The 23,579-nt window shown below is 38.9% G+C and overlaps 2 protein-coding genes across 10 annotated transcripts in view; one reads left to right on the top strand and one right to left on the bottom strand.

The window, feature by feature from the left end:
* The window catches only part of G6PC2 (glucose-6-phosphatase catalytic subunit 2), a 38,084-nt gene extending 24,983 nt beyond the window's left edge, over positions 1–13,101 (top strand). For 4 of the 5 annotated variants that reach the window (XM_026093894.2, XM_064514889.1, XM_026093902.2 and 1 more), the window contains exons 2-6: positions 2,587–2,660; positions 2,995–3,104; positions 6,244–6,361; positions 7,213–7,328; positions 8,531–13,101. In XM_026093894.2, the coding sequence (XP_025949679.1) occupies positions 2,611–2,660; positions 2,995–3,104; positions 6,244–6,361; positions 7,213–7,328; positions 8,531–9,042 (906 nt within the window). In that variant the 5' untranslated portion in view covers positions 2,587–2,610 and the 3' untranslated portion in view covers positions 9,043–13,101. Of the gene's footprint in view, positions 1–190; positions 2,661–2,994; positions 3,105–6,243; positions 6,362–7,212; positions 7,329–8,530 lie in introns of those variants that run through there. The other variant, XM_026093881.2, reaches the window with a different exon arrangement.
* Positions 13,102–13,187: 86 nt separating this feature from the next.
* ABCB11 (ATP binding cassette subfamily B member 11) overlaps positions 13,188–23,579 on the bottom strand; it is a 76,266-nt gene continuing 65,874 nt past the window's right edge. For all 5 annotated transcript variants that reach the window (XM_064514887.1, XM_064514886.1, XM_026093867.2 and 2 more), the window contains 7 exons: positions 23,153–23,356; positions 19,323–19,564; positions 19,056–19,212; positions 17,841–18,038; positions 16,803–17,009; positions 15,792–15,938; positions 13,188–15,063 (listed from right to left, as the gene is read on the bottom strand). In XM_064514887.1, the coding sequence (XP_064370957.1) occupies positions 14,863–15,063; positions 15,792–15,938; positions 16,803–17,009; positions 17,841–18,038; positions 19,056–19,212; positions 19,323–19,564; positions 23,153–23,356 (1,356 nt within the window). In that variant the 3' untranslated portion in view covers positions 13,188–14,862. The remainder of the gene's footprint in view (positions 15,064–15,791; positions 15,939–16,802; positions 17,010–17,840; positions 18,039–19,055; positions 19,213–19,322; positions 19,565–23,152; positions 23,357–23,579) is intronic.

Consider the following 23,579-nt stretch of genomic DNA (forward strand, 5'->3'; position numbering starts at 1 on the left):
TAAGTACTTGAAATAAGGAGGCTGTTGATCTGCCACCAACTGATCTGATATTTACACTAATATTTAAAGTACTTACTCTTTATAAACTAGAAAGAGAAATAGAAGAAAACCTCAGATTCTTCACATTTTTTGCAAACCAAACTCAGATGTATACAAGAGTGATTTTTTTTTGTTATTATTGTAAGGTCTACTTTCTTTAAAGGAGACATACTTTAACTTTGTAGCAAAATGATATTTCCTCTAATAATAAGATATAAAAAGTTATTTGAGAGAGAGATTTCTGTACAGGTCATTTCTTGGGAAAGGATTGGGAGAGGGAAAAGTCGCTCCCACTGGTTCATTTGTGTGACGGTTGCCTTCCTGGACACCCTGAAGAGCAGAAGGGTTACCACCCCTTAGCAGGAGTGCTTAGCGAGATACAACCTCCCCAGATAATAACTACTGACAATCAGCTAATTGGATGACTTGAATCAGAGCCAATTTCCATGTTACCTGCAGCTAAGAAGCTAGGAAATATTTATTGCTGAAATATCCTGAAATTATGCTTCTAAGAGGAATCTCTTTGAAATCAGGTGATAGCAATTAAAGTAAATAATTCAGTTAATGTTCAGCAAAAATATTAGAGCAATTATTCAGAAACAGCACATACAATTTTAAATCTCGTACTTAAGTTTCATACATGGCTCAATGCAGGATTTGAATCTGGTAAAAGTTTATAAAAACAGATTTAATAGCTAAAGTAAATGTGAGATCGTATGAGCAAAAGCGGTCTTTTAAGTCCATTTAATTATCATAGCTTCTAATTTGTTGAATCTCCGTAATGTTTCCATGCGACTTCCCTGACTACACATCATAAAGCCATGTTAAGTTATTAAGTCACTCTTCAGCAAAAACAGTAGTTCATATCCCTGTCTCCACAGTGCGCCTAGCTTAGCTTAAAGTACCATGGAGAAAGCACTGGTGGGGAAGTACATGGTGAACATATGCAGCTGCCTTTGTTTTCCAACTTTAATTGTTTTGGAAACATAGATTATCTTTAATGGAAGACATGTCTGAATGTTAAACCCTATTAAAGCACTGAAGTTTTTGCTCTTGCTGATCCAATGACGTTTTCGTTCATCAGGTTTTTGGTATCCATTTAATCTCTGGGAAAAAATATTTCTCGTATAGCCACCTCACAGAAATACATGTTCTTTTCTTATGCTACTGTTATTAACACTAAGGTTTGTAAATCTGATGTGCTAATAAATCAGATTTAGATCTGATAAGAGCTAAATAAGATATCCAGGAAAAGCTTTGGAAAGCTTGTTAAATCCTGTCTGCTTGGCCAGCCTTACCATGGGCCCCTTGTGCATGGTCGCATTCTATTTCTTGTACTTTGATCGGTGCTCTTTTGGTAAGTTTTTCCCCTTCATTCAATATAGAGCCTCATGATTTATTTGCTGCATACTCTTAAAACCCCACTATCGGGCAGAATCTTAATTTTCTCATGAGCTTTTCTTGGCTGTTCATCCTGGAGAACCCAAGTGCTTCACTTGGAAATACTTCATGGAAATACTCATAAGCGTCCACTCCCTACCTCCTCCTGATTTGCTAAGCAGGTCTCGTTTCTGCTGGGCTGTGGAGAACAGAGGGGATCGCAGGTCAGGCCTCAGCCCCTTCTGGCTGTGTTGTGCAGCACTTGCATAGTGTAAGTAATATGAGAGAGCGGTGATACTGAATGAGATGATTCAGAGACTTCATCTTCATTGTGTCCTGGGTTAACATGGCTTCTTGTATGAAAGGAACAATTGTTTTTCATTGTTTTGAGAAAATTGGTGCTTTAAAAAAAAAATCTAGTGTTCAACAGCATTTTTGATGTATGGATGGTGATTGTATTTTTCATTACTGAAAATGTGTTGTGTCGAGTATTAGACACAGCATGGTAGCCAAATTCTATTTCAAATTAAAATGTACAGTTTCAATGACACTTCTGCAAAGACCAATTATTTGTGTATTCTTCCTATGCTTTATACAGGCAACACTTAATCAAGTATACACATTACTAATGTCCATCCTGCAGAGAAATGAACTGTGAAAAAATTCAAGCAAACATGCTCCAACTGTTCATACAAAGGATTGCATAAGTCATGCATTGTGTTTCCACAAAACTTTCCCCACAATTTGCTGCTGATCAGCATGTAGCTCACTTAGTTTCCTCCAATTAAAATTTGCAAACAGAAAAGCTTTCCAGTGTTAACAGACTCATGTGCTTTCTCAGAGATTTGGAGTCACATGTTCCGGGAATGGCTGGGTACACCACTCTGATACAATATAAAGGCAACGTCAATCACTTTCTCTCATTTTTTAATAGTTGCCTTCCATGGTTCTCTTTCTCCCTCACTAGAAACTTAAGATTAAAGGAACTTTACTGTATTTCAAGTACAGTTTAATCAGTTTAAGATGGATCTCCTTCATAACAATGGGGTGCTTATCATTCAGCATTTACAGAAGGATTACAGGGCTTACCAGGACTTCCTTAATTTCATGTCACATGTTGGTGATCCCCGGAATATATTCTCAATTTATTTTCCTCTTTGGTTTCAGCTCAATCAGGTGGTTGGTACTAAAATGATATGGGTGGCAGTCATTGGTGATTGGTTCAACCTCATATTTAAATGGTAAGAAGTTCTGTTTATTTTAAAATATGGTATTTCTTATGATGGTGATTATATGTGCCTCAGATTTAGAAGACATTCTCTAAGGGATGTACGAGAAGACTTTTCTCTGTAACTATAAAGTAGGACTTCACAATGAAGATATTTGAGATATGTTTGAAATTACATTTTGATAAGAGAACGAGAACCTAAAGACCTATTAGAAGATGGCTTCAGCAATATAGCTCTTTCTTTGTATACATTATAAGATTATTTATCATGCTTTGTTGTGGCCTTCTCACATAAAACTCTTTTTATTGAGTTTGTGCCTTTTTTTTTTTTTTTTTTTTTTTGTTAGGATTTTATTTGGTCATCGTCCATACTGGTGGGTACAAGAAACAATGTTTTATCCCAATCAGTCAAGCCCATGCCTTGAACAATTTCCTATAACATGTGAAACTGGGCCAGGTAAGAAATGTTGGCAATTACATTGGGGCAACTAATGCAGATAGTAACACTCAAAGAGAGTAGCTGTTTTTGGAGAGGATGTGACTTATGAAGATCTTATATGATGTACAAATCTCAGAGCTTATTTTTAAAACAGTATCAAAACATAGGAAGAGAAAAAGGAAGAGAGAAAATGTGATAACTATTTGGTTGTTGTATTGGCAGCTGGACACTGGCACTGAATGTGTGTGTGTGTGTGTGTGTGTGTGTGTTCACAGATAGTTAGCAGAAAGTTAAATATATATATATACATATATTTTAAATGAAACTTTTCATTTTCACTTGTTACCTCTTTTGTATCTCACTCTCTTCCCTGGAACTCAAATGCAATACTGCTGAAGTCTCAAATGAACATGTGAAACCCTAATACCTGAAATTAGGTAAACGAAATTCATTCAGTTAACTCCCAGCCAGTTTAATTCATGGCACACTTTTAAGTGGATTGCAGAGCTGCATTTTGTTTGCGATATCTTGCATTATAACCCATTGTAATTTCAAACAAGAAGCTTAAGCCCTTGTATCAGATAGGGTTTAATAATGCCTACGCTATGTGTGATCTGCAGTCAGCTCTTAGGGATTTTTTCTCTATCTTTATTGCAAATTCATTTGAGGCCTGACCCAAAGTGTTAAGGTCCTCCGGATCTTTTCAGAAGACTTTAGAACTGAGACCTTTTGGCACTGTGGAATTCCAAGCCCTGTGTTAGGACTCAGTCAGTATATTTCATTCTGATTCACTGAAACAAAAGTTTCTTCCTTAAGTAACAAGGCATTCCTGTTTCTATCCAAGGGGTACCACTGTCATATTGATTCCCTATTTGCACTTAAAATGACCACATTTTCTCCCACCTCCATATTTGAAATTGACCATGGACCATATCTGTCACTCAGTTGTTCCTTACTAATCACTGCGTGGGCTTGCATGGTACTTCATGCTTTTACATATGCAATTTATATGAAAAGATCAGAGAGGCAGCCAAGGCAGTGAGAAAAACATATAAAATACAAACTCTGCAGCTGAACAAAGGGAAAGCCGAGGGGACTGTTTATATGACTACATGGTAAGCAGTCTAGGACCTGAATTTGGTTTGTATTTCTGAAATGAACTGATCCAAAACCCTGCAGCTGTCTTTTCTCTGATATTTGTAACATTTCAAAACATAAACCTCAGGGTGGAATTCATGCTTCTTCTAGTAGGTAATTTGCAGATGGGCTATGAAATGTAGAACTATTGAAGTTCTGATAACAACAACAGTAGAGGCTTTTCTAACACTGATATATGATGTGCTTTGCTTATTGGTGAAATTTGTCTTATTGTGTGGTTTTAGAGGTCACCATGCATATCTATTATGAAATTTAAATAAGAATTGCTAACCTGATTATTAAAGAAATTTCTTAGCAGAATACCAAAAATAAGTGTGGGTAGATAGAAATCATTGTGCTTGTCTTCCCTAGGAATTTCTGCTTTGCTAAAATATTCTTCTGCTTTGCAATCTATGTCCATAGCATTGTGTCATAACACTTTCTTCAGCCAAAATGATTTCTTCTGACAGTGAAATAACCCTGTCCCTTTTATTTCCCTGTTGTCTGCACAGAAAGCCAAGCTGAAACAGTCTGATACAAACAAAATCCAATAGTCTAATTTTCTCTCCTTCTCTTTTTTCCTTCTGCTGAATGTAAACAGGGTGAAACAGAGCCCTACTATCAGTGAAAAGAAGTGACAGAATAATTTTAGGAATCACTTCCCTTGCATCATGCCAGCAGCACTTCAGTTTTCAGAGGTTTTTCACAGATGTGGAAAGCTCTCTGCTGCTTCATATTGCTTCCAGTATGATGAAAATTTGTTTCACTAAATTAAAATAAATTACACCATACATTATTATACCTGGAATAAAAAGTAGCTGTCAATCTCCATGTAGTTCTATGTTCCTTATTATAGACTTCCATGGATAGACCAATTAGTCCAATGTATTAGATCATCACTGCCTACTGCTGGTTCTGTTGATAACCTGTGTCCAAGCTAGTTGACATTGTACAACACCTTAAACTTTGTAAAATAAACCAAAGTTAAACATAAATAAACACAGTTCTTCCATCTGTTTCAAATACATTTCTAAGTTTATTACGGAACTACAGAAAATGTGAATTTTCTGGACTGTAATATTACTAATATTACTAACTGATTGTAATACCAATTGCTAATGACTTTATAATTGGAGAAGCAGATAGAAGGCAATTTTGAAGGGCCATCTAAAGTTATGCTGCTGCTATAATTTAGAATATTACAAAGAGCCAACTGTTGCTCCCCTTAATTGTGAGGTAGCCTATTCATAACCTATCTCAGCTTCATATTTAAAGTCTGCATTGTATACTACAGCCCTAACAGGGGTTCTAGTATTTATAACAGCATTTTGCCAAAATATCAGCTCAAGTTTCAGCCCTAGTATTTGTTAAATTAGGCATGTGGCTATTCGAATTTATCAAGATATTGTTGACCACAATTAGTTGAGGAATGCCATAACCTGAGATACATGAAAGAAATACTGCAGGGTTTGACACATTCCCTATAAGCATGTTGCTGCAGGAGAAATACACATTACTCAAAGTTGTCAACCCGTATTTTATATACTCCTTTGACTTGCTAGGGAAAAAAATATGAGTAATTAAAGCTGTATAGACATGATAATGTTATAAATGCATTAATAGCCAAGTAACAACTAGATGCTCTATTTTTTTTTAATCATAATCCAGATCAAAATCATGGAAAAATACTATGCTTTCCAATCAACGTACCAGCTAAAAAATATGAGAAAGTCATTACTGACTCATTTTCTGACAAACATTCTGGATTTCCTGTAGAGTTTTCTGAATATATGTTTGTGAATATATATATATTTCTCATATATTTCCTACATGAGTTTTCTGAAAAAGTCATATTAGGAAAATAAACTTTTGAGAAACAGTTGATGTTCTTTCAGGCCTTATTAACCATTTTCTTTCTAAATGATTAGGTGCTTGAGTAACTGCTAATAGACATTTCCTACATGCCAGATGTTATAGTCATCATGTTTAAGCCTGAATTTTTCATTTTTGTTTTTATTAGGAAGCCCATCTGGGCATGCGATGGGATCTTCTTGTGTCTGGTATGTAATGGTCACAGCAGCACTTAGCTACACAGTAGGCTGGAAAGATAAAGATAAATCAGCAGTTACCCTTCACAGGTCAGTCTCTTTCATTGTTCTAACACACATATATACAGATGTTTCTTTATATGAATGCTGTGGTTTTAATGGACCTATTCTAACTAACTATTCTCAGTCTGTTTTGGTCCACTTTGTAAAAATACCTTCATTATGATTTGCTTCAGCTGGAAAAAAAAAAGAATATAAAGAGGATTTATGCATGTTTATATAGTAATATTTCATTACTTTACAGTCATCACATTAACATATCTCTGAATCAACTCCTATTAAAGGCTGTAATAGGTCTTTAATGTTGGAAAGCTTGAGTTCTATTAATTATCTTTACTCTACTGTTTGAGCTTTTGGATAGTACATATATTTACTACTTTGGGAGTAGTCATTTTTACCCTGTTTTAAAGCAAAAGCACAAAATGCTGGCAGGGTTCACTGTTTGTAGTGTGTTGTTTAGCTCTGTGGGGAAACCTTGTTCCTGCTTTGATGGCTTGACAAAGTTGTTCCCATAATATGTGAATTTTGCGACCAAGTTGATGATCTTTTGAGTTTAAATATACCTTCATGATGACAAACATACGGAGGGTAGTAATACTAATTTAACTTGCTATTGATGCCTTACATTGCTAAGACATGATAGTGTCACAGGCCCTAAATGACTGGGGTCTGTTCCTGCAGATGTGGCTGCAAGATCAACTATACTTGCTAGTATTTTAGTACTGACTTCCAATTTTTAATCAGCCAGCTCTAAACTTTTGTACTTGCAAACATGCATTTGGTAAAACTATGAGCCTGGTGCAAAGAGAACTGGGGTAAATTAGTAGATGAATATGATTTCTTGTTCTTATTTTTTTAAACATCTTCCTTTTTTCTCTCAGACTGACATGGTCATTCCTCTGGAGTATTTTTTGGATTATCCAGATCAGTGTGTGTATCTCAAGAGTATTCATAGCAACACATTTCCCTCATCAAGTTATTCTTGGAGTATTTGCTGGTAATGTTGCTAATTGTTGGGGTGTGTGTTTGGTTTTTTTTCTTTTCAACATATATGCAAAAGCTGAAAATAGTGACATGTGACAAAAAGGCAAGAGAATTTTAGTAGTGCTGCTAAGCCTGCAGCTGTCGTGGTGTTCTGTGGTCTCTGGGAGATCAAGGATTTGGTGATAGCATAAAGGTAAAATTTGCAAGGCTGCATATATCCACTGTCTTTGTGATTCACACAGGGAGCGAGCCCTTGCCCATGTGCCAGTTGATGCTGACTGCGTTAGTCCACACTGTTAAAGACTAGTGCTAGCTGGTTTGCCCTGGCTGCATCTGCACTGCATGTTTATTAGAACGCGTTTTGAGCTGATCTGCATCTGTGCTGCATGGCAAGGACCGTGGAGCAAACTTCTGTGCAGCTCACACTTTCCTCTAAGGAGGAAGCTTTTTGGTTCACTTCAAATAAAAGTGCAGGAGCAAACCAGCATGTATGCAGTGTGGATGAGCATGGGGCCAGAAACCTGCGTCAAAACAGATAAAAAGCCAAATTAGCAGTATGAGCTCTGCAGTGATATAAGACACCCAAATTTATTTTTCAGAATTACTTAAGCATGTTTCAAATTGGCATTTAGGGAGTTTAGACTATGAACAGTCTCTTTACCATCTATCTAATCTGAAGGAGGGTGACCAGAGCATTGAGTGGGGAGTGCCTCTCCCACTCTGTTTCCCACGTGCAGAGCAATCTGGGCAGCACTGGATAACAGCTGGCAGTCCACTCTCCTTTGCACAGCCAGGATGAAATGAATAAGAAAGAAGATAATTGTGCTCTGTGCCTTCTCCTTCAACACTTAAAGTCCATATGGGAACTGGTGTTGGAATCTGCATTGCCAGGACCAGTCTTTGCATGGAGACTCTTCTAGAAGAGGAATGTTCTACTTTATAGTAGGTTGTCATCTGGGAGATGCAGTCAGGCCTAAGGCATTTCTCATGTTAAAAACATGTAGAGCTTGTTACTGTGGGTTTTTTTTTTCTTTTCCAAATTAGCAGCTTTGGGTGGGAGAAAATGTTTTGTCATTTACCACGGAAATGGTAAAGTGTGTATGTGTGTCTGTGTGTGTATGCTTCTATCTTGGAAAGTCAGTTCTACAGCAGGCCTGTAAAAAGTGATTCTTGAAAGTGTGATGTTCTCTGTAACACTGAGTTTCTAATCCACAGGAATGCTTGTGGCAGAAGCATTTGAGCATACCCCTGCTATTCAGACAGCAAGCTTGAGAATGTACATCAAGATAAACTTGTTTCTTTTCATCTTTGCCCTTGGCTTTTATCTAGTCCTCAAACTTCTTGATATTGACTTGCTATGGTCTGTTCCAAAGGCAAAGAAATGGTGTGCCAACCCAGACTGGATAAACATTGACACAACTCCATTTGCTGGACTGGTGAGAAACTTAGGTGCACTCTTTGGCTTAGGTCTTGGTATTAATTCTGAAATGTTCATCACAAGCTGCAAAGGTAAAAATGGCTGTAAGATAAGTTTCCGGATATTGTGTATAGCTGCTTCTTTAGCTACACTGCAGCTGTATAACTTTGTTAAGATACCTGCTCATACTGAATATTTATTCTACATTCTTTCTTTTTGTAAGAGTGCAGCCATGCCTGTTACTGTCGTTGCCTTGGTTCCATACTGTGTCCACTTATTTATGAGGACAACTGAAAAGAAGTTAAATTAGATAAAGTTTCCAAATGGTCAGCAATCTGTGGCTGTCTGTGAACTCTCTGAGGAGCCCCCACCGCCCAAGGCAGTTTTGCCAACTCATTTTAACTGGGTGGGGGCAATGCCACCACATCTTTGATGTACTCCTTGTAAGTCATCGGTACATCCCAGAATGACCTTGACAGCTCAGAAATATTAATCGTTGTCTCTATTCTTTGAAATATTGCAAGGAAGGACAATGCAAAATAGTTTTCTAACAATACGTTGGGATGTGCAAAAGTTTTCAAGCGTAATCAACTAGTTTTATTTAGCTACTTGATGATCTTTTAGTTCTGTCCATCTCCAACTAGGTGGTGCTTGAAGCCGCAGTTGTATATGGTGATAGTCAATATTCCATTTTTTTATATATAGATATTGTCTTTTAAAGTGCTAGATAATGGTGTGACAGTATCACACCACCTATAACTGTACAGCTGCACCCAGGCGCTGAGAAAAAAGCCAGCATAGTTATAGGAAAGGTTTTCTTTAAATTTAAATTATTGATCTTCCTGAGAAAACAGCTTCTGATTAAGGAAAAAAAATAAAAGAAAATTTATTTCAGTTAGACTCTGCAGAATATATTTTTGTGCTACTGTGTGATTTGTCATTCTTAATTTTTAAAAAATGGTCATGTAAATTATAAATGCTAAAGATTACACCTTTGATTTTCTGAAAATGCATGAATATTGTGTAACAAATCTGTGGGTTCTGTACATCTACACAGAAAAAGTGAAGAAAGGTGTTAATACTGAGATTGTCTCAGCATGTTGCTTCAAGAACGGTGTTCTTGCTCTCCTGTATTGCAAAGGTAAATTAGTCTAATTCTCTCATATCAAGTCACAAGCCTGAATCACTGTTAGTGGTTGTGTAAACCATGAAAACATAATTGAAGATTAAATCATTGCAAGCTTATATTTTTGTCAGATTAGTTAGTATTTAATATTAGTTACTTCTGTGCTCGAGTAAACCAGTGTTAAATATACAAGTTTGTTATATACAACTGATGCTGTAAATATGTAAAGCCAAGTACTCTCCCTTCTTATCCATTATTAAGCACCTATTGTTGCATATTCCCCTTCAGTGCACAATCGCTAAACAATACTTTGTTGATACCAACTCATAATACTGACAAGCAGTATAAGGCTACATTAGGCCCTAATGAAGTCTGTACATGTATAATCTGATAGCAATAAGACTGAAAGGATATAAACATAATACAGCTTCTAGACTTCCAATTGCTTGTAGGATGACTGAAATAGAAAGAATCTTATTTAATTGGGAAAACAAGGTGAATAGTTTGAGCTGGCCCTTGGGAGTGAACATGATACAAATTACAGAGGCTAATACAAAACATGCATCCTTATTTAAGAGCCTATTAAGGCTACCCTGACTTTAAAAAAGAAAAAAAAATTTTTTTTACTAGTCTGAGGAATACTATGCTTTATGCATCTTCTAGCTGCTTCTCCTTAATGAATCCGAATTTCTGTTTCCTGCAGCAGCTGACCTGAAATCAGTCAATTTATATAATTATGAGTAGTAAAAATTTAGGCAACAGTGACTAAGCTAATAGGACTAGAGACAAATAATGAAAAAACAGGACGACAACTATGACAAAGATTCTTCCCGTGTTCAAGTTGCTCTGTGCTTTGTTACTCCTACAGTTGAGGTGGCCTACAGAGGCACCGCAAGATGCAGGAAGCACTGTAACTGTGCTTCTATTCCTCGCTCCGTGCAGCCGACCCTGGGGGATCCTCCGTACACAGCCTCCCTATGGCTACCGCAGCAGTGCCTGGGCCTGCGGGCAGTGTAGGCTATTTTAAACTTATAGGTAGGTGCCACGTGTGTGAGGCTCTTCTTTTCAGTACTGGCAAAGAATCTTGGATTGGCAAAGAATCTGTAATGGGAGACACGACCACGAAAGTGGAATGACAGTTAGCATTTTTGTGGTATTCTTCTGAGTGCTGTACACATACCTAAGACAACATGGGTTTTTATTGCTCTCTTGGAGTTTGTAATTAATTCAGCCTGTAACTATAGTATGCTAGGGAATAGGACAAAGACGAGCTTCCTGCTGAACCACCTTGTATTCTTTCTGTACATATTAAAACATTCCTAAAACCAAGAACTGAATGATGAGAAAACTAAATGAAATTAAACTATTGATAAAATTAAATTTCTGAAGTTACTGGTAACTTGATGACAGTAGAACAAGACACTTCCCGAGAAGCTGTAGTGTGTTGAACTAGTCTTGTGCAGTTGTCTGAAGAGCCTCAAAAGATGACTCCGGAAAGTTAGCATTTTCCTGAGTGCTGGATAAACAAGTGTCAGATATAATTTTGATAGCATTAGAGTTGTATCAACTAAATAGCTGACTCTCATTTACAATAAAATAGGACTACATATTCCTTAGTCAGACTTTAGCGAATTTGCCTGATTTAGTAAGATTGTGTGGTGCCTTAACTAAGAACTCTCAAGTTAAACATTTGAGCTGTAACTTCATCAGTCTTTTGCAGCTGTTAGTCAAATTGTTAATACTTTGAACAGACACTGAGGATAAAAATTTTATGGTGATGGGCTGAGCTACTCAACCTAGTTTGGGCAACAAGTACTGAGTCCCTTTTGAATTAAGGTTTTCCTACCTAATAAAGGGGGTCAGGGTGCTCAACTTGTCCTCCTGCTTCCATTAATGGGAGCCCAGGAAAAAATTAATCCTGTATTCTTGACACGGAGTTGTCCCAATAGGGAAAATGCAATTCTAAAATTCCTTCCATCCCTCTTCAAAAAAAATTCTCAGTAGCCACCAGTAGTTGTGTCATATGAAGTAGCAGTAGCCCACCCAGTTAAGGTGGGTCTTACTCTTCGTACAAACCAGCTGACAAATTGTTTTTTTCATCCAGTTCATAATACTCACTTCTGTTAACAGGCAGCTCTCCCATGCCTCCTCCCTATTCATGCTACTCCTTCCTGATGGAAGGACTCCCTCTGGCCTAGTGAGACTGTTCCTGCTCCAGGCAGTTAGTCAGATGCTATACCAGTACGATGTCATGGCTACATTTATCCAGAGGAGGGTGCTTGGAAAACCAGATGATACAGTTGCCATGGGACCATGCAGAGGAACACACAGCAGAGACACCAAGCAATGCAGTCAGCTAGAGCTGCCAAGACAAGTAACTCAGGGCTGGCGCTGAAGGCCCTAAGCAAACTCCTTCGGTTCTGCCCAGGGCTCTTGTCGCCAGGCTCCAGGGCCGGGAGGTGCTATCAGTGCGGCAGCTGCAGAGGAAAAGCAGAGAGCTCCTGCCAGCCCATTAGGGTCTGCTCTTCAGGCCCTGCCTCAAAATACCTGCCCCTGCCCGTACACAACGTGTGGCGTCCCTTGCAGTGTAGTCTCTGTGCACAGGACGAAAGGACTTTACAGCCGTATAGACCAATAGCACACAGCTGTGAGGTGGCAAGAGCTGGCACCCAAGAGTGTGGGAGCATACAGTTTTTGGTGTACATTGTGAGTGCCTCTGTTACACAGGTGTAGATATGAGCTCCTAATGTTCACTAGCCCCCTAGAAAACAGGATTTACCTTATGAAGACGAGCAGCTTAGTACAGGCAGCACCCAGCCAGGCCCATGTTAGTGCTCCTGCAAGAAGACAGCTGGGACCAGCAGGTGCCTTTGCAGGTGGGGCTAGTGTAATTGCACTGGCCTTCGCAACAGCTCTGTCCTGTAAAGCACACCAGTGGTACAGACATGATCGAAATACATACAAATACTTGGTATCTGCAGGGAGAAATTCAAGTGCTTGTCAGAACTGTAAGAAATGAAGTGTTAAAGCACAAGAGTCGATATAAAATACAATTTATTCATGTAATTTGGGCCACAAAGCTGCAGTCCTTTAGGGAAAAAAATGGCATAAGCACTCATAATAATTGTAGGTTTTATTAAAGTGGGTTTTTCCCTTATATCCTTAAATACAAATATAACTTATCATATAGAATTGTACTGTAAGCATGTTAAAAAAATAAAATCACTGAGGTTTTAATCTATAGTTATAGTTTGTTCATCATTTTTATTCTATAGCAATGAGTTTTTGTTTTTCTTCATTATCTGAACTATTATTCTACCATTATTCACAGGAGTGGTAGGTTTGAGAAAAGGTGGTGGTGGTGGTGGGGAAATGGAGTTCAGGTGATATAATCTTGTCTATAGATTCTAGTTCCCTTTTTCTTTTAAGCTGTATCCACCATTTGAAAATTAAACCTTTTTGTCAATAGGTTATTGACTGTCAGTAGTTTCAGCCCTAAATCATCCAAACCAATTATTGCTCTGAAATATGTAAAAGGCTTGAAAGATTAAAACAGAAGGCCAATAATGCATCTTCCTTTTTCATTTTCAGTGAAAGATTAAAGCACAGAATTCTTCATTAAAAAAGTGCTTTTTAATGTCAATTACATGATTTCACTAGGTTCTAGTGAAGGTATTCTAATAATGGAATTGCACAAAAACTAATACTGTTTTTTTTTTGTTGTTGTTGCCTGGGATTAAGTGAGAGGGAGGGAGAAAAAAAAAAAAACCCAACAAGTTGCAGATTGCAGAATGCCATGAATGCCTTTTCCAGGTAACACTCTGTCATTCCAAGTCACAATTTAAATTCTGAAACTGTAGTTTTAGATTATCTGCCTGCTTTGTCTCCAAGATACCAGTCAGTAAAGTTAGAGAGTCCTGTAGACAATGCCTAATAACATATTTTGGAGAACAGTGCAGTGGATCCTATAATGAACTGTTATAGGTGCAGGCTTCTACCAGAGGAAGCTCTACCTGAGCTTTGTCAGTCATGATTGAATTGTTGCTCAGTTTATCAACTCTGCTTAACATAAACAAATAGCTAGTCATGGCTAATCCTTATTTTTATTTTTTTCCACCTTTGCAGAATATTTATGCTCTTTTTAAAGGCTAGTTATCAGTCTTGCCTTACCCAAAATAAAAACAGGATATTATCCATCACCCTTTCAATAGAAGAGATTTAAATAACAGTGAAGATTAACTGTAGGAGTTTACATTGATTGAAATAAAGCATTTATTCACATTCAAAAATATGTGACACCTTTGATCAACATGATGAGTGTAGGGGAAAAGAGCCTTATCAGCTTCTGTTCCTCTTGATTGCTTTCCTTACTATGGTGAAGCTGCCTTTTCTATAAATACTTAATGGTTTTATCACAGGGGTACTGCTACATCAAGCTCTGGGCTCTATAGGAGCAGCGTGTAGGTGCACTCGGGGGAAGCCAGCCCTCCCCGCAGCAGCACAGCTAAGGTAGGCAGGCTATGAGAGTGGGAAGGGGGAGAGCTGCAGCCATACTAATGGTATCTGTTGTAATCATCTGCAAACCAGAACATCAGGAGATAACTGATCCCTTCATAACATCATTCTGATCCATATAGCTTACCTAGAAAAGTGGCAGCTTCCAGAACACCAGTCTTCCTTGATGGCTAGTTGACAGGACTGTGCAGTCTGACTGCAGGTGGTGGCAACTCCCCTGCTCACCAAAGATCTGTCCTATTTTCAGGCTTTCTTTCCCTTAGCAGTGGGCTAAGATACCTCCATGGATGCATCAGCCTATGCTTAGTTCCCTGCACATGGCTTGCTAGGCTTTGCTTGATCCAGGCTACATACATTTAGGGTACCACCGACCTCAGAATATTGTAGAGCACTTCCTAGCACAAAGGGGTACCAACATACACATACCTACCACAGAGTATTTGTTTAGGGGGAAAAAAATAACTCTTTCAAAGCTAGTATTACAGTAATTCAGCTAATTGGGGCTCCAGTGGTAACGAGCTTGTAATAAGCTCCTTCCTTGGCCATTAGTTCATCGTGAGTGCCCTTTTCAATGATGATGCCTTGCGACATGACGGCGATGATGTCGGAGTTCTGGATTGTGGACAGGCGGTGGGCAATGACAATGCAGGTGCGCCCTTCTCTGGCCTTATCCAGCGCTGCTTGCACAGTCTAAAGGCAACACACAAAGTATCAGAGTGAAAATGGGTAAATCAGCTTGGGACTCAGCTGGAGAAAGCTGATTGTTTCAGATTAATTAACCGCATCATGCAATACTTTTAAAAGTGACTGTGAGGCTAAATCAAACGTTATGTTAATGGTCTGTTTTGCAGGGTCATGAGCTTAGTCTAACACCAGTACAAGGAACGGACAGATAAATAAATATATACAGCAGAGGAATTTAAACTGACATGCTGAATGTAGGATGCTCAGCACAGATGTTTTTAATTCCCAGCATTTCTCTAATCTCTGAGTACAACCAAACCAAGCAAATTCTTGCCCGAGTTCTTAGGCCCATCACTGCTGTTTCACTGCATGTTCATGCTCTTCATTCATATGCTTGAATAAGCTTTAGATTTTTTGATGCATAGAAGCTGTATTTGTGAAATATTCGTACTGCAAGCTTTGAAACCCAGGGAATTAGTATGCACAGTACCTAAAAAGTGCTGCCTCTGCATTGGCAGCCAAAGAGGAACTGTAGCTGGCTACGATTTTTATAGCTCTGCTTCCTGTTTTTTTTCATAAAGATTATTAAAGTTATAGGGCTGAATTAAGAACGTGGAATAATGTTTAGGTCATATGGGTATGTCCTTGTAGGGCAGGGTGCCTCTATAGAACAGAAAAGGGCATTGCAAGCCATTGTATTAACATTCCCTTGTTTCTTTTCACTGCATATTTACCTTTTCACTTTCTGTGTCTAAGGCAGATGTAGCTTCATCCAGTAATAAAATTTTAGGATCTCGTATGATGGCCCTAGCTATAGCAATGCGTTGTTTCTGCCCACGAGACAGCTGAGATCCCTGAGCCCCAACATTAGTTTCATATTTCTGAAAAATATACAAAAGAAAGAGTTTATTTAGATATGAACAAACATATCGGTACCCAAACAGAAGGACTAGCAGGAGGAGAGAGACAAGAGTTCCGACCATGGTTGTAGCCTCCTCAAAAAACCTGGCAGGGCAAAAATACTGTTCAAGAGTGATACTAATGTTTGTGGAGACATTTTTGAACCATGACTTGCGGTCCACGTGACACGGGGGCCCAGGCAGCATGATGGTGGGTCTGGAAGAGAAATCCGATAGTAAGATGATGGCTAATTTGTCTGAGACAAAAGTGCATTTGGGGGAAGAGGCTGAAAGTGACTAAAGAATCGTCTGGACAAGTGTTTTGTTTGGGCACCTAAACTGTATTTATACATTTTATCTTCTTATGTATGATTTAAATGCATTTAAATACTTCTTAAATACATGCAAGTCCCCAGCGTCAAATATTTTGGTCTAAGTATCCCGCCCTAGTCACAGTGCAAATCTGCCATAGTTGGAAACAGGATTTATATTTCCTGACTCAGTGTCACGCTTTGACCACTAAACTGAGCTTTCTCTTCTTTCTTGTCCATTGCTTTGAAAATCTTTCCCTTTCTCCTAGGTCAGAGTTGTAAACATTTTCAGTTTTGTAATTATTTACCTACTGTGTAAAAAAAAAAACCCCATCAACACCAACCCACACCCAAACTTTCATGAGCACAACAAATGCTCATGACACCCCCTTTTGCTCCTACTGTTATACCTGTAAAAATAAGATACAAGGTATAAGTGTGTAGCTACTTTATTTTGTTTCCACCCAGCTGCCACTGCAATGAATACTAAGCATCCTGCCCTTAGTCCCACAGCCTAGGCCTGGAGTGCACTTACCTCCGGCAGTGACATGACAAAGTCATGCAGCTGAGCCTTCCGGGCCGCTTCTGTGACCTTTTCCATTGTCATCTCTTTGGCGTTACTGCCATATTTAATATTATCAGCAATGCTGCAGTCAAATAACACGGGCTCCTGGGACACTACTCCAATTTTTGATCTAAGAAACTCTACATTTACTTTCTTGGTGTCGTGTCCATCTATTAACTACCAGAAAATAGGAGAGAACTTGAAACATCATTCCAGAACAACAGCCTGCAAAACCCAAATAATTCACAGTGAAACTAAATGAGCCCTACAGTTTTAAATGTAGCCGTATTACCAAAAAGCAAACAAGACTGATTTAACTCGAAGAATCTGCTCACATTTGGCTTCTTTGCGCATGGTAAATGATTTTTTTTTTTTTTCCAGGCACATCTGTGATCCAGCCAAGCACTAAACCATTTGCTTAGCCTTAAGCCCTAGTGAACTATTTAATTGCTTAAATGCAGACACATGCTTTGTTGGATTTCTGGCTTAGTAATTGCCACACTTAATTTTTCTAAAGGAAAAGAAACCAAACTGGTTAAGTATTTATGTGCAGAAAAGATACAAAAGCTGTTTAAGCTATGAGTAATTGAATAACTCGAAGATGAAGCTAGACAAGTTCAACCTGCAAAGAAGCTACATGTTGAAACTATTTAGGCATGTTCTAGACTCTTTGTTGCTCAGGTCAGGCTTAATTTTTGCCTGTGCTCCCACGATGGCGGCTGCCCGCTGTGTGTTTCATACAGGAGCTACCAAGGTGAGTGCCCACAGCCTACATAATGCAAGAGGTCACATCTGAGGATTGCAGTATTATTCTTATCTCGCCTGAATGCATCTGAGATGACGCTCGGGGAATTGCCAGAAGAGTCTACATTTGTTTGAAAAGTAGCCAAAACCCCCAGCTGCATAGGCACATACCACCGCTACTAGGCTGCACAGTAGGGCACCTTCAGAAGAGTCCTTGTAATGTTGCTGAAAACAACAGCCCACAAAGTGTGTCCCTTTGCTTACCACAGCTCCTTTCTCAGGGTCATAGAAACGCTCCAGAAGCTGGACGCTGGTGCTCTTACCACATCCGCTACTACCAACAAATGCCAGAGTCTGTCCAGGCTTCACAGCTACAGAGAGTCCTTGTAGGACCTGAATATCAGGCCGAGAAGGGTATGTGAATTTACAGTTAAGAAATTCAATGCTTCCCTTGAAATCATCCTGGTGAAAAAATGAGAAAAAAGCTACAGTGAGATCAAAACTCAGTTGTAAAGTACAAAACAACTCTTTCTCAAATTCCATTCTTGCATCTATTATTTAAAATGTAACATCAGTGATTGTGAAATTAGTCCAGAAAGAGGGACTTAAAAACTTATTGGCATGGCTGTCCCAGAGGTGAAGCCATTAGTCATAACATTGCTGCTCTGCTGATACTTTCCCTTACTGCACTGGCAATCTGCAACAACTGGAAATGGGATTGCCTTGTAAATCATTTATTTTAGCACAGACACCACATAAGTCCAAATTTGATGACGGTGCAAAGACATTCATACACAAAAGGTTTTTTTGGTTAAAAAAAATTTAATTTTGCAACATGTGAATTATGACAACATGTGAATTCAGATCAATTTTCCAATTTTCCCAGAATTATTTTTAAAAATCCTTTCAGAAAACCCTGAGAGGAAATCGAGATGTTTTATTTTCACGGTTTGAAGCAAAATATCTAATGTATTTAATTTGTAGCAGTATTTCAAGAATTCCTTTAATTTTGAAAAAGTCTAAAGGAAAAATAAATTATCTGAATTTTATGGTTTTGACTTTTTAATTCAATTCAATCCAAAATTGAGTGTTTTCATTTTGTCTGATTCAAAGATGATTTTCCTCCTGAACACCCTCAACTTTTTGATATTAAACTGAAAAAATATCCATCATAAGCTAGCTGTGATCAGATTTATATGAGAGCTGTAGAACAGAAAGAAAAAGCATACTGTGAGTCATCCAAATTGGTCCTATTCCAATTTAGAGGAGTGTTAGACTGAGAAATTCCTAATAGCTACACTTTACATTACTCTTTCTGCTTAGTACAGAGTTCACTGCTTCCAAAAGAGCAAAGGCACATAACAAGTATACAGCCAGCATAGTCTTCCAGTGATCCTCATTGATTTATAAATTGTTACTGCAACTTCAGTGCTTGTATTAAGCTGAATGACATCTCAAATTACTCATCTCCACTCTTACCCATTTTTCCCCTTTATCACTGTAAACACTGATTTTAGGAAGCCGATCAACCAACTGAAAAAACCGTGCAGCAGATGTTTTGGCTTTGGCATAGTTTGGAGTATAGGAAGAAGCTCTTCCCAAGGCAGTTCCACTGGTCACAATAGCAGAGATCACCCTGCAGGAAAGGGGAAACGTTCGTCTTGGGAGGCTGCTGGGAAGCGACCGCTCCCCTGAGAGCGGCCACGCTGCAGAGGAGCCTGCTTCTGGCTCCGGGCACGCTCTTACCTGAACACGAAGCTATAATGGAGCCCTTCGGTGTCGACTAGAAACCCTCCATATCTGTAAGAGACAGAATTGGCTATAAACACTATACTCTGGGCAAAGCCATAGCAGATTCCATAAACGTTTGCTTTTTTGATTGCAGCTCTGTAGGGTACTTCCAGGTGCTTCTCATAACTGTCAATAAACATATTCTCCTTTCCTATCCCAGCTACAGTCCTGATGTTAGTGAGAGCTTCGCTGGAAATCTGGAGGAAAAAAAATATGAATAAAATCTCTTAATTTTTACTTGGAAAAGAGCAGAATATTCTCTTTCACAAATACACAGTTCTTTCATGAATGCATGGCACTAATGCCATACATAAATTGTTTCAGATATAATATAGATTGTTCCAGATGTCAGCCACCTTAAAGAGAAACTTTCGTGCAAGCAACATCTGCTCACGTCCTCAGTAGAAAAGCTCTGTCTGCTCCTCTAGAGCAAGTCGTAAGCACACTCAGGAGAACAGGCACATTCTCTCACTTGTGACTTATCTGCACACAGTGTGAATGAGTGGGACTTCTACTCCTTGGTAGCTGACAGCATTCTCTGTTTTGTGCATCCCTCTCGATACAGGACAATGCTGTTCTAAAATATACTCAAATATTTCCAAAATTCACTTCTCAATGGCAACAATCTCTAGCTGAATGGAATAATACATAATTTAATTTTGACAAATGCTACTTTTTCAAATGAAATTGTTTAGGGACACTGTTATTTCCTTGCTGGCATGTGTCTATTGTTTAAACATGTTTATTTCAATTATTTCATGTGTTTTACTTATACCAATAATCAGGGAAAGAGGTGGAAGGGATGCTATTCCTCACTTTCCTTTTGTAAATAAGAAGCATTTGAATTTACTATGCTTCCTCTCCTTCCCACCCTCATTGTTTTTCTTGTTAATGTCCAAAAAAGCCTGATGAGAGGAAACATATAAATGAAAGACGACACCTTGATTTCTCTAAGATCAGTGACACAGTTTCCAGAATATGACCTTGTACATAGACAAGGAGTAAATAAATGCCTGCCTATGCACACAGAAAAATGCAACACAGGAACCTGTGAATCCCCATGATCTTTCTGTGGTTCAGAAACCTCTCTGGAACCTTAATTAATTGTAGGCTTTACATTATGTTTTGTTTCAAATTTGTCAGAATTTGCTTCTCCACTCCCACAAACTGGCACTGCAGTTTCATCAATAGAAGTACCTTACCAGTTTGTTTGATTCCAGTTTCACCTGTCTTATTTCAAATAATTTCATTCAGAAATTGGTGGTGTTTATTTTTAACGATGCTTCCAGTTTGCCTGGACTTTGATAATGGCTTCACAGTGTGACGCTTTCCTTTGGGTAGCAATAGTCCAGTGTATGATCTATGAGTACTTTCAGCATGTAGGAAGAGACCTGAATATAAATCTTTACAGAATATTCTGTTCAATTTTGTTTTTTTCCTAGCCAAAATTGAGGATCGAATCTATTGCATTATCATATAATTCGAAGGAGTGGATAAGTAGGTTCTGTGAATTGCAGTGTTCAGCCTGTGCTTTCCTATGTTTAACATGGCTGATGAACACCCATTGTGGAGACTCAGAAAAAGCCTTTTGCATTTGGACACAATGCTGGTGAATATATTAGAAAATAACACCAGACGATCGGTCAGTGCCAAAACTGCTGAAGCATTGAGTGCCCTTTTCATCCCACTCTCTGGGTCATTCTAGTGAATACAGGCTGACGCCTCGACTCAGTGAAGTTTTTCTGTTGAAATCTCCATGTCAGTTCCAAGATAGTATTTTGATTTATCACATTTTGTAAATAATTAAACCATTCTGAATGTGACTGACTGGTCAGGCCTTAGTTGTTCCTTGATTTTCTAGAGTTGAAGATTGTTCTCAACAGTACTGCAGAGCAGTCCTTAAGTGTATTCATTTGCTCAGTGATAGCAAAGTCAAGTAATGCTAATTCAAGTAATGCCCCGTGTCCATTAAAAAAAAAAAAAAATCTAGAAGTCTGCATATATAGGCAGTCAAAATAAATATAGTTCACTTATTCCTTTACATTAACTTGAACTCTATGTTTCCATTTGTTAGATATTTTTTTTAAAATCACACCCAGAAGCAGCAGTTGAAGATTTGCTGCTTTGAAAGAAGCCAAAACAGGGGGGCAGCCTGGTGAGCTGCAGCAGGGAAGGGGAAAGCGACAGGCAGCAGACACAGTGCTGAACAGAGCAAAGGCCTCTGCTCCATGCCCTTGCTGCACAGATTAGGTGCAGGAGGAGGCTAAAGATACTTGCTGGAGAGCTCAGACAAGTGGAGATGAGGCTCAGATGAGGCAGGGTAGAAAGTGAGATGGGTTAGAGACTTGGTGGGCAGGACTTTAATGTAGGAAGCAGGAGAAGGGTTGGGAGGGGAGCTCTGGAAGAGTCATTATGAGGTGGGATAGAGGAGTAGCTGGGAGCTCAGGGAAAGGAAAACGCTCTGAGGCTTTGGGAGGCCCTGCAAAGCATACTTTTTCTGACACTGGAAATACGGCAGCCTGAAGGGGGATAAAGGCTCAGGTGTTACCCTGAGAGGGGAAATGGCTGAGGTAGGCTTCATCGTGTTGCCTGTCTTCCAGACCCCCCTGCGTTTCTGATGCAGCTCAGTTCCTGCACTGTTGTCCTAGGCATATTTACAGTTGCTCAGGTTGTGGGTCAGGTGCCAGAACTTAGCGACCAGAATTAGAGTCAAAAGAGTTTGAGTGTTTCAGAGACAGCAAATCTGTCCACTGCTATCTCTGGTTAGGAAAGAACTCGCCGAGGAAATGGCAATCCTTTTCCTCGGGTTGCCACCTCTTTCTAGTCAGCTACATGACCAGAGTCTGCTCAGCCAGTGCAAACTGCAGCACTCTGCGTAGCTGCAGATCTGTTGACTCTCTCCATGGAAATCTATCCCGTTCTAATTTCAGATCTGGAAATCAGCCCTCAGAGAGGCAGTTCTCAGGGTCCCGCAGCCAAAGGAATGCGGGACGGTGCTAAGTGGGAAAGTGGAGTGAGAGTAACAGGAGGAGGAATTTAGTCAGGGATCACGAAATAGAGGGTGCATCGTTTCCAAGGGAAGGGAATTCCTTCCTCATCCCCCATGCGGGTTGTTTTAGTACCCGCACACACCTGCCATCTCCCAGTCACCAGAGAGGACATATAAAGCATTATGAGGAAGTGTTATGTCTCCCATACAAAATAACAAAAAGGTTAATGCTCATCTTTATGAAAAGCGAAGATACACTAGCTGAGAAATTACAATTGATAGAAATTTGACTGCTACAACACAAAAATAAAGTTATGCTTGTGATCTAGCAGCACAAATTGATAGGGAAGCTGCTAAACTATATGACCTACTGAAGAAACAATTCCCTCTGTTCTCTCTAAAATCAACATAGCAGCTTACTATTCAGCGCTGAAATCTTAGGTGTGATGATTTCTGAGTGAACGGGTGTCCCTGCTCCCTGAGAACAGTAGAATCACAGGGAACCACCAAATGGGCACTTACACAAAACCCAGCAGCAATGAAGCTGACTGATCAGAGATGTGTGTTGAGCATTTAGGTCCAAAACCTTTCGAAAAGCAAGTCATAGTCCAAGCAGTAAGTATTTTTACAGCTAGGGAATTCCCAGTGATGTTTCGATGGCTTTACGAGCTGAAATATTACCACTTATTTGCAAAATATTGCCAGTTCTGTTACATTTGAATTACCATTGGTCCCAAATTCCTGAATTTCAGCTCCCTGTGGCCGTAAATATAAATTAGTTTTTAAATAATGTTACCCGTCCAGTAGCTTCCAGAGCTTTCTTGTCCTGAGAGGCAAATCCTGTCAGCATTTTGGCCTGTATAGCTCCAGATAATGCCAAAAATGGCAGGAAACACATTATAACTAAACTCAATTTCCAGCTGAAGTAGAAAGCAATAATGATGGCCACTCCAATGTTGGTTAAGGAATTGACAATCATTCCTATCTGGGATCCAGTTGCCTTCAAAGAAAAGAAAAGGAAATAATTGACTTGTACTCCAATAGTAACTTCAATCATCTTTAAAAAAAAATTCTTCCTATAAAACTTAGGAAAACTCTAAATATCATTAAAATATCGTAAGGCACCAATGGCTGTTGACATCACTGGAATTTAGCCAGTTTAGATACACTGTTTCCCATTAATTATATCAAGAGAAGGACTGCAAATCTCAGATATTCTTTTA

This window comes from Dromaius novaehollandiae, chromosome 7 (genome assembly GCF_036370855.1).
Source record: "Dromaius novaehollandiae isolate bDroNov1 chromosome 7, bDroNov1.hap1, whole genome shotgun sequence".
NCBI classification, from domain to species: domain Eukaryota; kingdom Metazoa; phylum Chordata; class Aves; order Casuariiformes; family Dromaiidae; genus Dromaius; species Dromaius novaehollandiae.